Raw genomic sequence first — 14,915 nt, 5'->3', positions numbered from 1 at the left:
GACGGAGGTGGTCAGGCAGGGAGATCCCCCTTCAGGGGTCGAAACTAGTGGTGGGAGGATCAGCTCAGTTGCAGTGGATGTGGGTGTGGGAGGTAGGACCGACCAGGTAGGGTACGGGTGGGAGGGAAGGTTGGGGTCAGCCCATGTTCTCAGTTGGGCCTTCAGTGCACAGCAGTACATGCAGGACACACAGACTCAAAAGGGAAGTACATCGACCTATGAACCTGCAAGTCATGGTTGGATTCCAAATCAGGGCACATGCCTGGGTTGCAGCCTCCATCCCCAGTGTGGGGTGTGCAGGAGGCAGCCAATCAATGATTCCCTTTCATCACTGATGTTTCTCTCTCCTTTCCCCTCTGAAATCAATGAAAACATATTTTTTAAAAAAGAAATAAATTTGAAAAAAAAAAAACCCACAGAAGTCAGCTGAGACAGGAAGCACTTTCTTGGTTGCCTAGGGCTGGACGGGTGGGGGGTAATTGGGGCGTGGCTGTTAAATTGTGTTTGAAGCTTCTTTTTGGTGAGCTATGAAAATTTTCTAAAATTGTGGAGATGGATGCACAACCGTCAGTATACTCAGTGTACATTTTGAATGGTTGAGTTTGATGGTATGTGAATTATATCAATAAAAGTGAATATTTGCATTAATCTCAGAAAGGGGTATCTGGAGGTGTCTGTACTGTTCTCACAACTTTTCTCTTATATGACATTATTTCCAGTTTAAAAGTTAAAAAAGTGAACAAGCCAGGAGTGGCCAAGGAATGGCAACTGTCGTGGAGAGGAGGGTTGACTCAGAGCACAGGGCCAGGAGGGAGGAGGATCAGTGGGAGGAGTGAGGGGGAGTAGAAGAGGGAACCGGAGATCTGTGGGTAGTGGTCAGGCCCTGGTGGAGGTCCAGTGCCAGATTTATGTTAAAAGGCTGCAGAGGAGGAGTGGGGATGGTCTGCGTGAGATCATCTGGTTTATCTGCAGTAATGGCCACATGCAGAGTTGGTTTACTTCTTCCCAAGTTGAAGATCAGTTGTTTAGGCAATTTGAAATGATGGCTTTCTCTTTCTTTTGTTTACATTTTTAAGATTCGCTTTATGCTGGAAACGATGTTCGGACTGAAGAAAAGTGACATGCAGAAGATTCCAGCCTATGACCCTGAGACTGTAGAGAAACTGAGGAAATCGCAGAGAGCTTTGGTGAGTCACTTTTACTCCTAACTGCTCTGAGTTCCCTGTGGATGTGAACCCGCTGTGGAAGTCTGGGAGATAGTTGCAGCTGTGAGTTAGGTGCCCCGCCTGGTCAGCAAGAGCTCTGAGGGATTAAATGGCAACTGTGTTTCTGTGGTGAGACCCTGTGAGTGGCTGTGCAGGGCAGTCCTTGTGAGTTAAGCACCCCCCACACTTAGCCAGTGGGGCTGGACTCGGCTGTGCAGCAGAATCATCATAGAACCTTCTGATCACTTTGGAAGAAGGCCACGCCAGGACCAGAGGCAGGAGGAGAGGAGGCTTGTCTGTTAAACCTCCCCGGATTTTTTACATGGGGCCACAGCAGAGACCCACTGCCCTCTCCAGTCAGGTCGAGTCCTCTATCTTTCCTTTTTTATTTTTATATTTATTTTTTAAAAAGAGAATGCTTATTTCATATATGTTTTTATTGGTTTCATAGCGGAAGGGAGACAGAGAGAGAGAGAGAAACATCAATGATGAGAATCATTGGTTGGCTGCCTCCTGCACACCCCACACTGGAGATTGAGGCCACAACCGGGGCTGTGCCCTGACCTGGAATCGAACTGTGACCGCCTGGTTCATAGGTCAACACTCAACCACTGAGCCAGGCCGACCAGGCTCAGGTGCTGGGAAAACTGCTTGTATAAGTGAAAGAATGGTATTGCTGGTTCAGTGCACTTCAAGGTATTCTTTGAAACTGTTGGGAAATTTGGTAAGAATTTATAACTTAAAATTTGAAAATTACCTTCTGAGACCTAATGGAACCCATTTTTTCTTAAAAACCTATCCCGAGGATATGCTTATTGATTTGAGAGAGAGAGAGAGAGAGAACCATAAGTGTGAGAAAAAAACATAAATTGGTTCCTTCTCATACATACCCCTCCCGGGGACTGAACGCCCAACCTAGGTATATGCCCTGACTGGGAATTGAACCCACAGCCTTTCCATGTACAGAATGATGCTCCAACCAACTGAGCCACACCAGCCAGGTCATGGAACCAATTTTTAGGAAAGAAAACCTTATATTACTCCTAAGATTTCTGCATATCTGAGATCTAAAACACAGCTAAGTCAATGTAAATTCATGAAACGCCTGGATGACTTTGAGTTGATTAAATGAGATGTAATGTATGCAACCTGCTCACCACTGTGCCAGGCTTGCACTCACTCTTTTGTGGTTTCAGTTGGCCTCATCCTGTTTTCAGTGTCATTGTTATGTATTTTCCTTAAAATAGCTCTAGGTTCATAAATTTTGCATCATTTCTCTGAAATGCTGGCCCTGAAAATTGGGAGCAGAGTGTTTAAAAATTTAGCATCCAGTAAATATCTCATTGGCAAAAGCTCATAAATTCAACTGATATTGAAATCTTGATTTGCATAATGATAAAATAAGTAATTTTCAATATATCAAGACTCTTTTAATTACATGTCATTTGCTCTGTTCTCAGTTCAGGTCACTACATCTATAAATTTATTTCCAGTTTAGATCACATTTTGTTTGACATTATTTTAAATCTCATCATGCTTCCCACAAATGAAGATTGTTGGATTTATGGGATAGGTTCTATCTGAGGAATTGATTGAGATAGTTATGAAAAAATAACACCTTTAGGTGGGATTTTTTTTTCATTTTTGTTCTTTTGTTAGGGGCAGGAATAGAATATTGGGGACTAGCTATAATTATAAGAAATATTAACTGTGCTCTGTTAACCGTAATTGTTCTGCTCTGATTAGAGAAAGCACATTCTAATCTGGCTGAGAGTTGTAGGCCCTGGGACATGGGAGCTAATGTGGGAATGCAGGCTGTCTTTTCTGAGAACTGACTAGATTAACAACCTTGTTACCTGTAATCTGGTCCCAGAGGCACCCACCCTCTGGGAACCCCCCAGCCCGCATTGCATGTATCCTGTAACCACTATACCTTGCCTACTCTCCCATGCCTGTAATTTCTACTTTCCCATGGAATCTTTGTTCTTCTACCCAAGATAAGCAGCTGGCTTATGGGGAGGGGTGCCTCTGGGACCAGATTGACATTTGTGGATGACCTGCTGCTCTCCCATTCCACCTGCATTAATGGAATAAATGCTCATATATGAGTCAACCCTGTCTCTGCTTCATTGGCTCAAGTAGTGACCAGCAGCCTGGATCCACTGGTTGTCCGGTTTCACTTTAAGCAATTTTATAACAGTTATTGGAGCTGGATAATTAATATAAATGCTAATCAGTACCTTTCCCTCCTCTATCATAAGTCCAAAGATTTCATCTACTTAAACCAATTTAAATTTATTTTAAATTAAGAATGAGTTTTTTAATTAACCCAAGTAGAACCATTACTAGTTTAGAAGGAATTAAAAACACTTTTGGTTCATTAATTGACAGCCTAAATATTTAAATTCTCTTCTGAGGATACCTGTATATTTATTCTCTAATTGCCTTTCTTGCATGTGCTAATTTAATATTCCTTGCCCAGAAAGCTATGTACAAAATCTTTTTGTTAAAATATTTTCCAGTCCAGCTGGTGTGGCTCAGTGATTGAGCTTCATACTATGAACCAGGAGATCACCATTTGATGCCCGGTAGGGCACATGGGGGCTCGATCCCCATTATGGGGCATGCAGGAGGCAGCTGATTGATGATTCTCTCTCATTGTTGGAGGGATGTTTCTATCCCTCCCTCCCTCTCCTTTCCCCTCTGAACTCAATAAAGATATATTTTTAAAAATAAATATTTTCCAAATATACAGCTTTACTTTATTCATTTTTCTTATAAATTACACATTAGTGAATGGTCTGTCAAATTGTTTTTTAGGCAGTTGACTGGTGAAGTTCAGGCGTTCTAATGTATGAACTATTCACAGTTGGTGGTGAGAAGAATTTCTGAGCTGAGCTCTCCACAAAATAAAATGAATGTGTTACCTAAAAGGAACAGATCAAATTTCTGTAATTCGGCTGATGGGGAAAAAAAATAATTTTTAGAAATGTGGATAGGCAAAATTAGAATTAAGTGGTTATTTTCCATCTATAATAACATGGTATATTTAATATAACCTTTATGTTTCTTTATATTTTCTATGCCCTGATAGATCTTAAGTTTCATAGGGAGAGTGTCCTAATTTTTGTGTCTTCTAAAGCAGTTAGCATGGGGCGTGAGCCGCTGGCAGAGCCGTTTAGAATGCAGGGGTTAAAGCCGTTTGGGGCGGGGGGGGGGGGGGGGCGCAGAGTTAGGGGGCGTCGAGTCATGCGAATTGTCGGTGGCACGGAGTCGGTGAGTCCAGATCCTCTTCATGTGTGAGAAGGACTGTCCCTGCCTCCCCCTCCCGGCTGTTGTGAAGAGTGAATGTGGAGAGGACAGAGGGCACCTAGTGCAGGGCTGGGGATGGGCAGAGAGACGGTGCCCAGGTGAATCCAAAGTCTGTGAGCAAACCCTTCCCGTGCCAGGCTTTGATCAGAACTGTGTCCACGGCGCCCCTTCTACCAAGAATCTTGGGTTCTGGCCCATGCAGGGGAAATGAACACGAGATGGGAAAGCAGGGGCTACCGCCCACTCCCAGTTGTTAGAACCCGGGAGTGCGGCCAGCCTTGGAAAACCGCCCACCGAGAGAAACGGACACATCCCGTGTATGCGTGTTGCCAAACTCTGAAGGCACTCAGGGGACACTCAGCCCCCTGTGACACCCAGTGGTTCTGGGAGGGCTCCTGGAGCGGGAGCAGAGATGAGGGTAAAGAGCTGAACGGCTCCCCGGTGTGTGCTGGGGGGCAGTGGGACAGGAGTAAGCCCTGCGGATCCTCCCGTGAGGGGCCCTGCGAGAGACCAGCCATTGCGTCCCACACCCAGCCTGTGCCTGACACACAGAGTCCCATAGTATTGCTTGTTAGCCCTCATTTCCAGGAAATTACCGAGAGCTTTTGGTTTTGCAAGAGGACGTATGCAAAATGTTCAGATAGGAACCGTGTGTTGAACAAAAGCTGGCCGGAATAGCCCTTTATTTCCAGGACCCAGATCAGTGCAGTGACTGTGGACTTGAGAGGCCTAGGCTCCGCCCTTAAACCCGGAATAGACCCTTAGCCCCACCCCTTCCTTGTTAAGGAACCGAGCTCAGCGAAGTCCCATACCGGTCAGCAGGTGCACTGGTCCAATCAGATGAGCCTGTACATGTCAGATACTCTCGGACTGTGTGTAACAACAGATTGGGGCAGGTTTAGGTTTATGTTGTGTCCTTCTTTGATTTTCCGCTAGTGGGTTGGTGCTGCTGCCAACACAGTGGCTTGAGCGGGCACCACTTAAGGCCCTCAAAACAGATAGGGCCTGCCTGGCTGGGGCGGTTGCCCAGGTTGCAGGCTCCATGCCCAGGGGTGTCCTGTGGGAGGTAGCCGATCAATGATTCTCTCTCATCATTGATGTTTCTATCTCTCCCACTCCCTTCATCTCTGAGATCAATAAAAATATATGAAAAAAATATATCTATATATGTTAAAAACAAACAAACAGATAGGGCCTGACTGCTGTGCTGCTTTTCTGTAAGGATGGATGTAGCTGGGTGACTGTTGCAAAAAGGGTCTCTGTTGGTGTTTAGGATGTGGGTTGAGCTGTGATTTGGGAGTCCCTACAGGCTTTCCAAGATGTGTTAAACCTGCTAAGGGGCCACAGCTGCGGTCATCATGTCACTTTGTTCAGACAGCACTCAGAGACCTTGGGTGTCTTCATCACCTAGGCCAGTATGTCCTTTAGTGGCTGTGAGTCTCACAGCTGGGCCCTGCGTTGTAGTCACTTTTGTGTGGCTGTGCTTTTGGAAGTGAGCTGTTGCATGGAGGCCCTTCATCGGGGGAATGAGGGTAGATGCAGGAGGTCGGGCCTGCCCAGAGGGTGCCCTGGGGCCCATCTTGCCCCACCCCTCTTCCTGCACTCGGACCCTGAACACAGCCTCCAGCAGTTTCTTGAGAAGATGCTGGGTGACAACATGGCCCTCGAGGATGAACAGGTCCAGAGATGAACCAGTCTGACCACCTGAGCTGGGAGCTGGAGCAGCTGTCAGATGGTAGGCAGCAGCCCCTGGTGCCTGGGAGCCAGCCTGGCTGCGGCTTCTCCCTCATCCAGGGAGCTGAGTCCTTGGCTCTGAATCTCCTGTGTCAGCCCATCGTCACCCCCAAGTAAATAGGGTTTTATTCAAGGGCCATTTGGAACTGTTTCACTGCATTTCTCCCCAAGGAGAACATGAAGGGCCTGGCAGCCTTGAAGTCGGACATGAACTACAAAGTTAAGTGTTGCCAGATTTCTCAGCTCCCATGCGGACAGTCCCAGGAGCTTCCAGATGGCAACACGCTGACACCCAGATCTGTTCGTGGGCGATTGAAAGCTCTGGATGGCAGGAGGCTTCCCCAGTGGCCACTAACCTCCATTATAACAGTACCCTGGGCATGATTTCCTCCGTTCATTTCCTAATCGGGCAGATGACTGCAGTCTGTTCTGTCTCCCTAGGAAGGGGCTACTAAGTGCCATCTTCTCCCGAAGAACCTAGCCAGGGATGGCAAGTACTAGGCACAAGCCCCCCAGAGCCTCTATCACCGCAGACATACCGGTCAATTATTGTGCCCCCCATTTACTCAGCTGAGAGCCCCAAGCCTCCTCACTCTGAGGACTGGCACAGACAACACCATCTCTTTGCCACCTCTGTGAGTCTCTGAAATCCTTGACTTGACAGTCAAGTTAGAACTTGGCAAAAAGTGGGAAGGTCCAGCAGTTCTACCATCTTGAACTTTTGCATTGGCTTCTCCAGAGTCACCTGCTTTCTTCTTAAGCCCTGGGTTGCTCCCCTAACAGACCCCAGCTGAGCCGGCAGAGGGGCCATAACCCATAGCAACTGTACCCTGTGAACAATGGAGGGCACCCAGCTGACCATCCCCGGCCCCTCAAACCTAGGGCTCGGGGTGATGGCTGTCTCAGGGATGGGGGCAGAGAGTGGAAGAGGAGGTTCTGGAATCTGGGCTCTGACTCCACTTTGCTCTGCAGCCTCCAGCCAGATCCTGGAGAAAGAAAACCAGAAAACCAGGCCACAGAGCAGAAGCTGTGGGAGAGCAACGTCAAGTGCAGAGAGCTGCAGGAGGAGACCCAGCAGCTCCGGAAGCAGGTAGTGGTGGTGTCCAGAACACACGGGCAAGCCGGTCACCAGGTGTCCCGTGCAGTGACAGGTGTGGGGTTTGCTTTAAAGCAAACTTCACTTTGTGAACTGACCGGCGGGGCTGGGTCTTAGGCTCTGCAGGTAGAAGAGTTGGAGATGCAAATGCAGCAGCAAAAGGCCAAGAGCCAGCACTTGGAGACCCTCAGTGAAGAGCTGGAGGAAGACCTAGAGCAGCTGCTCAACATTGTACACACCCTGAAGGTGCACAAAGCCCCGCAGGTAGGCCCTCCAGAGCGCATGCCCCCCTGGCGCCACGGCCTGCAAGAGGGAGTGTTCAGGATCACAGCCGTTTCCTGGTCATTGATCAGTGATTCCTGGATGACCAGTTTCCTTGCTCAGCTGCAGCTCAGACCAGCAATTCTCAGCAGTGGCAGGGGAACGGGGGCAGTTATTGCCTTCCAGGGACACTGGCAATCTTGTTTTTGATTGACAGGACTTGAGGGAGAAGGGAGGTGCTGCTGGCTGTGCTGGGTGGGTGGTTGTTCCTGGAAATATCAGGGTAAATTGGTTGATAGTGTTGTTCAGATATTCATAGTGATGTTCTAGGTACTTTTCTTAAAATAGGCTTTTAAAAGTAATCAAAGAGGGTGCCCAAGGAGCTTGAGAACGGGCATCATTTGCCAAAAAGGTCACGCGTGTGGAGAGGGGCGCAGGACTCCGTTTAGCGCCATGTGATAGTCCCTTTATGTCGTGGGCTGTCCCAGCACAGTTCCTTAATTCCTGAAGGAACCGTCCTCAGCACGGCTGGGTTTTGCCTGCCCTGAGGGTCCCTGCTATCTTGGTGTCTGCACTTGCCTGCTCTTGGCCCCTCACGGTGTGTGGGGGTGCAGGGATGTGTAGTCTCTGGCTCCCTGTGGCCTGCACCCAGTGAGGCATCATCACCTTTTCCCTCTTGGCAGGTGGAACCTTCCATTCTGGCCTCTGAGATCCAGCAGGGCCTCCAAGGAGAGGGAGCTTGAGGAGCTGGGAGAGCAGCAGGAGCAGCTGACCTAAGTCCAGGAGGCCCTGCTGCAGGACAACGACTGCCTGGGGTGCCCCTTGATCACCTGTTGGGGCAGGACGAGGCCCTCATGGATGAGCACAGCTGCTCCAAAATGCTGTTGTGTGAGTCCCTGGAGATGGAGAGCAAGGCGGACAGACTTATGTGCATGCCGGCAACTGGCGGAGTGACTGGTGGGCTCCCCAGGGCTCCTGCCCCACTTTCACCCTGGCTTCTCGTGTTTCCCCAGTACCCACTGCTTCACAGGGACTGGAATGGACCCTGGGGACACGTCGGGTGGGAGGTGCGGGACTTGGCTCTGGGGCTGGAGGAGACCCTTGCCCATCCCCGCTGAGGAAGGTCTTGACCAGGCCCTGCAGCAGGAGCAGGAGTCCAAGGCCCTGGCCGCCCAAGAGAACGAGAACCTTTGGCAGGAGGTAGACAGGTAACCGCCATAGCCCTTGCAGCAGCATATGTGGGATTTCATTCAGACCAACTCACTCAGCATTCGCTGAGCTCAGCTCAAGTACCCCCTGGTAATGGGGTACTTTTACCAACCCCAGCATGGTAACAGGGACTCTAGCTGATGACTGGGACGGAAGGACTAGTGACAACTAGGATGGAACATTGTCTGGGTTTGAATAACTGCCCCTCCCACACTGACGATGGTGATAACTGTCAGGTACAGGCACCTTCATCCTCTGGCACCAGTGATCCTGGGAAGGACATATGCTTGCTCCAAGTCATTCACACATTCCCTATCGGTGACTTCACCTCCTTGCTGAAATGCACTTGTCACCCCCAAATCGGTACTTTCATGGGTCAGTCCAGAGTGCGAGATGCGGGAGTTGCCTGATGTGTTCATTTGCAGCTGTGGTTGAACAAGGCCTTTGTCTCCTGACTTGTTTCAGCTCTCATACTGCAAACGAGCATCCCTTTTGTGGTCATTGAGTGCCACGGAGCTTTATTTTCATGCTTTTTGGTGGCAATTTCGCTGTTTGAAATGGCCCCCAAATGGAGGGCTGAAGTGCTATCTAGTGTCCCCAAGTGCAAGGCTGCGCTGGGCCTCAGGGAAAATATACAAGTGGCACATAAGGGTCATTCAGGCCCGAGGCATGGTGCCGTTGGCTGTGAGTATATTACACAAAGCGTCTTTATGTCTTGATTGGTTGACAAAGATGTGGCCAGAGACCCACAGGAACTGTTGGGAACAGTTTTAGTGTACACTAATTCAGTGTTGGAGGTGGTTTGATAGGGCATTATATGGCAAATCATAAGAATTGACTGAGCTATTATCCGTTTTTTTCAAACAGATGAGGAAAGAGGCTCAGAGAGAACTTGTTCAAGGTCAATCCTGAGTGTAGTGGCACAGTCAGGATTCAAATCCAGGTCTTGTCTCAATGCAGAGGCGTGACCACATGAAGCCTTCCTTTCCACAGCCTTGTTTTACTGTGTACTGGGGGCTGCAAACTCAGGTACCTGTGGTGGCCAGGCAGGTCCAGCAGGTGTAGAGAGGAGTGTCAGCGATAGAGCAAGCCCTCGTGGAGAACACACACCCTCTGAAGGGCTGTCAGCTGGGAGGCAGGCCCTGGCTGCCAGGTCATCCTTTTGTTTAAGCTTTTTTTTTTTTTTTTTTTTTAATATAAAAACACACTTTATTTTAGAAAAGTATAGACCAAAGGAGTCAGTTTATCATAAACTGGCCTGTTATGATTCACAGAATTCACAGGAAGCAAGTTCCAGAGGCCAGGTGCCTGCCTCTGCTTCGCCAAACAGGCCGGAGTCCAGTAGGGGATGTGATTCAGGAGGACTGCTCCCGGGAGAGCAGGGAGGTCAGTGACAGAGGCCATTCCCATGTTCATGCCCAGTGACCCGCGGCCTGGGGGTGAACACAGAGTGGGGTGGATGAGGACAACCCACTTCTCATCTGTTTGTTCATTTCACTGCCTGGAGGTGACTTCTTTTTCCTAATATTCCAATCGGAGGGTTTGAATCCCCTCCAGCTCCACCCTAATCCACCCCATCTCCTGGGCATCAGTCGTGGTGGCATCTCTTCCTCTTGCCCCTGAGCCAGAATCTGCAGGAGTCCGGAACTGCCTCCAACGCGAGGGCTTGGGAGGCCGGACAGGAGGCGAGTCCAGGCAGGGACTGTAGTGGTTGGTTTACTGAATTCTTGCTTGCTGTCCTGATCTCTTTACCTGGTAGGTCCTGGGGCTGCAGCTTTCCGGGGGTGCTGCAGATGGCTGCGAGTGGCACCAGGAAGATTTGGTCGCTGGGAAACAGGAACTCTGTGCCCTGCAGCACCTGGTCTTGGAAGTCCTTTCCGAGTTGACACTGAATCTGAAGCTAGGGCACCTCTGCTGGGTGGTACACTCCGACTGCTGAGTGGCACTCGGCTGACAGGCTTGGGGATGGCTGAGGGGACAGGTAGTCGACTGGAAGGTTTAGCTGCTGCTCCCTGTGGCCCCGACAGGCGCTGACAGTTGCTGGTAGAAGGCTGTGGGGCCAAGACCGGTCTGACGGGGACTGGCGGGCTTGCTGTTGCTCTCCCACTGGGCCCAGCTTTCCCCCGGGTTGGGGAGTTGATTGGGTTGGAGGAGCTGATCGGGCTGGAGGAGCTGATCGGGCTGGAGGAGAAGATGCTGGGCTTTTGGATGTGGGGAACAGATTGCAAGTGGGCGACTCCCTCTTCACGTTGGAGGGCTTCTTTCCAGATGCTGCCCGAAGAGCCCTGACGGACCCCTTCCTACCGCTGCCCCGGATTCGGGGTGTCAGGCTGCTTGGAGAGGGGGTGCTCCGAGCGAAAGCGCTCACAGTGGGCAGCAGGTCTCGGACAGGACTGTCCTTCAGCACAAAGGTCTCCGAGGGCTTGGCTTCACCCTGCGCGGCCCCGGGCTCCCGCCTGCCCTCTCGCGCTCCTGCAGGGCGCACTGCTCCAGCTGCGCCGCCAGCCTGTTGGCCTCATCCAGGACCTCCTCCATCTTCGCTGGGCTGAGGCGGCCTAAGCTGAACCTCACGCCCTGGCGGGTGGGGGCCACTGCATTTAGGTCGCCTGGGTGGGAGAGGCCTCGCCGAAGGGGTTTCTCTGGAGTTGCCAACACTGGTATGTCTTCCTCCTCACGACTGTCCGATGGTGACAGCCCTCCGAAGTCCAAGGTCTCATCCACTACAAACTTTACATCTTCCTGCAAATCGCCCATGTTCCAGCCCGCAGGAGCAGCACTCAGCTTGGACCGCGAGTTCTCACTTCCCGCCCTGCCGCATCTCCCCAGCTTTTTTTTCTTTTTTTTTAATCCTTACCCCAGGATAATTTTTCCACTGACCTTTACAGAGAGTAAAAGGGAGGGAGGGAGTAGGCGAGAGAGAAATATCAATGCGAGAGAGATTTTGGATACCTACAGCACACACCCCTACCATGCCCGGGAGCAATCCCATAACCCAGATACATGCCCTTTACTGGGAATTGAACCCATGACCCTTTCATACAAGGGCTGACACTGTAACTGCTGAGCCACAGCTGCCAGGGCCTTCTGTTTATGCTTCTCACCCTCCGAGAAGCTAGATAGCTGAATGTTGATGTGAAACTTAGACATTTAAAAATACTCATTAACCAATGAATTTAATTTAAAAACAACTGTGTAGGCCAAACAGGGCACATCTGTGTTCACATTGAGTCCATGAGACTCTGGTCATTTGAAATTTCTGGTATAAATCTTCACCCCGGAAACAGTCGGGTAATTATTACGATGATGATTTCAGTGGCTATACATAATACTCCAGACTCTCATATTTTGTCTCAGAAGTTGAAATTAGAAAGAGACTTGCAATTGGGGAGAAGAGCTGGGTCCAGACATAGATTTTTAGAGAAAAAATGTTCTGATTCCATGTTTTTCAAAAGTGTTTCAGTCGAAGAACGCTTCTTCCAAGGAGGCAGATATGCAAAGCCTTACATGGAAAGGATTTTCACAGGATGCGCTGTTGAAGTGCTTTCTGAGCCTGCCTGTCCTCTCCCCGCCAGCCCACAGTGGGGCAGCTGGGGTAGCCTCATAGAACCCCAATGGACACAGTTTGAAAACCGCTGATTTTGTTCATCCCTCATTTACCCATGGGAAAACCTGAGGCCCAGAGAGGTTGTGGATTTGATTAAAGTGCACACCTGGGAGAGAGGCTGGGCGGGCTCCTCAGCCCTGGGCCATGTGGCTCTCCACCCCCAGGCTCACTTCCTGGGACCAGCAGCTCAAGTGGGAGCAGGAGCAGCTGTGCATCCAGAGCCAGGAGCTGCAGGCTCCCTAGAGAACCTGCAGGAGGAGCTGGTGCTCTGGCAGGTCCAGTACCACTGCCTGAAGGCGGAGCAATTGCCCGTGGAAATCTCGCTGACAAAGCTGGGTATCCAGTGCCAGGTGAGACCTGAGGCTGTTGGGTGTGCCCTGGGCTGACAGCCTGGGGCGCTCAGCCAGGTCAGAAAGCGTCCTCAATGGCATCTGTGCTCAAAGACTGGGTGTGAATGTCACACAGAGGCCTAGAGGAAGCCAGAGGCATTTGATGGGGACAAGCTTGTTGGCTGGTGGGATGTGCACCACCAGGGTCAGGTGGTGCATGGAAACAGCCAAGTGCCATTTTATTTGCGTCCTCTCGGCTGAGCACTTTGCTCTGTGCTCCCCCATGTCATCTCATTTAATTCTCGCAATGATTTTGCAAGCTGGGGTACCCATCCTCATCCCTATTAAGTAGTGGGTCTGACCCACTTTGTTTGAAGCCAAAGCTTGGAACTTTCCTGCCACACCAATCGGACGATATTCTACAGCAGGAGTTGTTTTTATATGTCTGTGAAACAAGAATACTTTTTAAAAATATGGTGTGTGGTTTTTTAAATCTTACTGATATCAGCAAGAAGAAGGGAGAGGGAGAGAGGGATGGAAACATCAATGTTGAGAATCTTTTTCTTTTTTTTAATATATTTTATTGATTTTTTACAGAGAGGAAGGGAGAAGGATAGAGAGCTAGAAACATCGATGAGAGAGAAACATCGACAAGCTGCCTCCTGCACACCTCCCACTGGGGATGTGCCCGAAACCAAGGTACATGCCCTTGACTGGAATTGAACCCAGGACCTCTCAGTCCGCAGGTCGACACTCTATCCACTGAGCCAAACCGGTTTGGTGAGAGAGAATCTTTGATGGGCTGCCTCCTGCACGCCACCTACTGGGTGTGGACCCCACACCCTGGCAATGTTCCTTGACCAGGAATCTCACCAGCGACCTCTTGTTGCATGGGAGGAGGCTCCACCAACTGAGCCACACCCTCCGGGCAGCTTATTAAGGAGGTATTTTACATTTTTTTAAAGTGTTATTAAGTCCTCAGAACCTGTTGTGCATTTTGCACTTATGGCATGTCTCAGCTCAGACTGGCTGTGTTTTCAGTGCTCAGTGGCCACGCGTGGGCGGTGGCTGCCTGATTGGCTGGTGCACTTGGCCATCCCCATGTCATTGGCTGTGTTGGTCCTTCCGACTGGTGTAGATCATACCAAAATGGCCATCTTTGTGCACGTGGCCTTTTTCTTCTTTTTTGTTTTTTAAAAAATATATTGATTTTTTACAGAGAGGAAGGGAGAGGGACAGAGAGTCAGAAACATGGATGAGAGAGAATAATCGATCAGCTGCCTCCTGCACAGCCCCCGCTGGGGATATGCCCGCAACCGAGGTACATGACCCTGACCAGAACCGAACCTGAGACCCTTCAGTCCACAGGCCGACGCTCTATCCACTGAGCCAAACCTTGGGCATTCTAGGTTTGAGTCAGGGCATTCTTTTGGAAACAGATCCCCAGCAGTGGAGTCACAAGGGCATGTGGGGTTTGAGACATTGTTGATCTGTGTTTTAAGTGCTCACCCGAGTGAGGAAGGACTTGGAGGAAGAGAAACATCACCTCAGGAGCCAGATCAAGACATTGGTGGAGCAGAACTGGAGCTCTCTAGAAGAGAGTGTGGGGAACAGGACTCAGCACCTGTAATGGGTGTGGACTGACTGACACCTGTCCACAAAGGGCTCCCTCCTGGCTTCCAGCTCCTCCATGGCTAACCCTCGACATTCTGGGCACTGGTGTCCCAAGGGCAAGGAGACACGCCATCTTCCCAGCTCATCCTTCTCTTGTTTCCCTGGAATGGTTCTAGATTCTGCAAGTAGGGGTGATTGGCTTTTGTTGGCTTTTCAAAGACACTGCCCACTGCCAGATACTTCTTAATCTGCTTTTGGAATTTAGTTCAGTTTAAAAAATATGACAGAGGTACAGGAGGTACCTAGGGAAAGAATTCAGATCGGGGACTGAGCCCTTTCTGTGTCTGATTTCCACTTAATGGATGGGAGAGCTGGTTGTTGGTGAGCCGTGGTTGTGCTCCCTCTGTGGACAACCTTGTGGCCAGGAACCAGGATGGGTGATGGTATGTGAGAAGGGCTGTGTGCACACCAGGCAGACATTGAGGACTCCATGGAGGCATAGAAGGAAGCGTGGTGGTGGGAATGGGGGTTCTGTTGTTGACTGGGATAGG

The 14,915-nt window shown here is 50.0% G+C and overlaps 1 protein-coding gene across 1 annotated transcript; it reads right to left on the bottom strand.

The window, feature by feature from the left end:
- Positions 1-10,565: 10,565 nt before the first annotated feature.
- On the bottom strand, positions 10,566-11,571 carry LOC308521239 (proline/serine-rich coiled-coil protein 1-like; the record flags this gene model as incomplete). Its single annotated transcript, XM_081094153.1, is given in 3 exon segments — positions 10,566-10,979; positions 10,982-11,251; positions 11,254-11,571. Coding segments are annotated over 3 exon segments (1,002 nt in total).
- Positions 11,572-14,915: the final 3,344 nt, after the last annotated feature.

Source organism: Myotis nattereri (genome assembly GCF_964212035.1).
Source record: "Myotis nattereri genome assembly, chromosome: 1".
In the NCBI taxonomy this organism is placed as follows: Eukaryota; Metazoa; Chordata; class Mammalia; order Chiroptera; family Vespertilionidae; genus Myotis; species Myotis nattereri.
The sequence above is the reverse complement of the archived record's forward strand: the minus strand, read 5'-3'. Positions and strand labels throughout refer to the sequence as shown.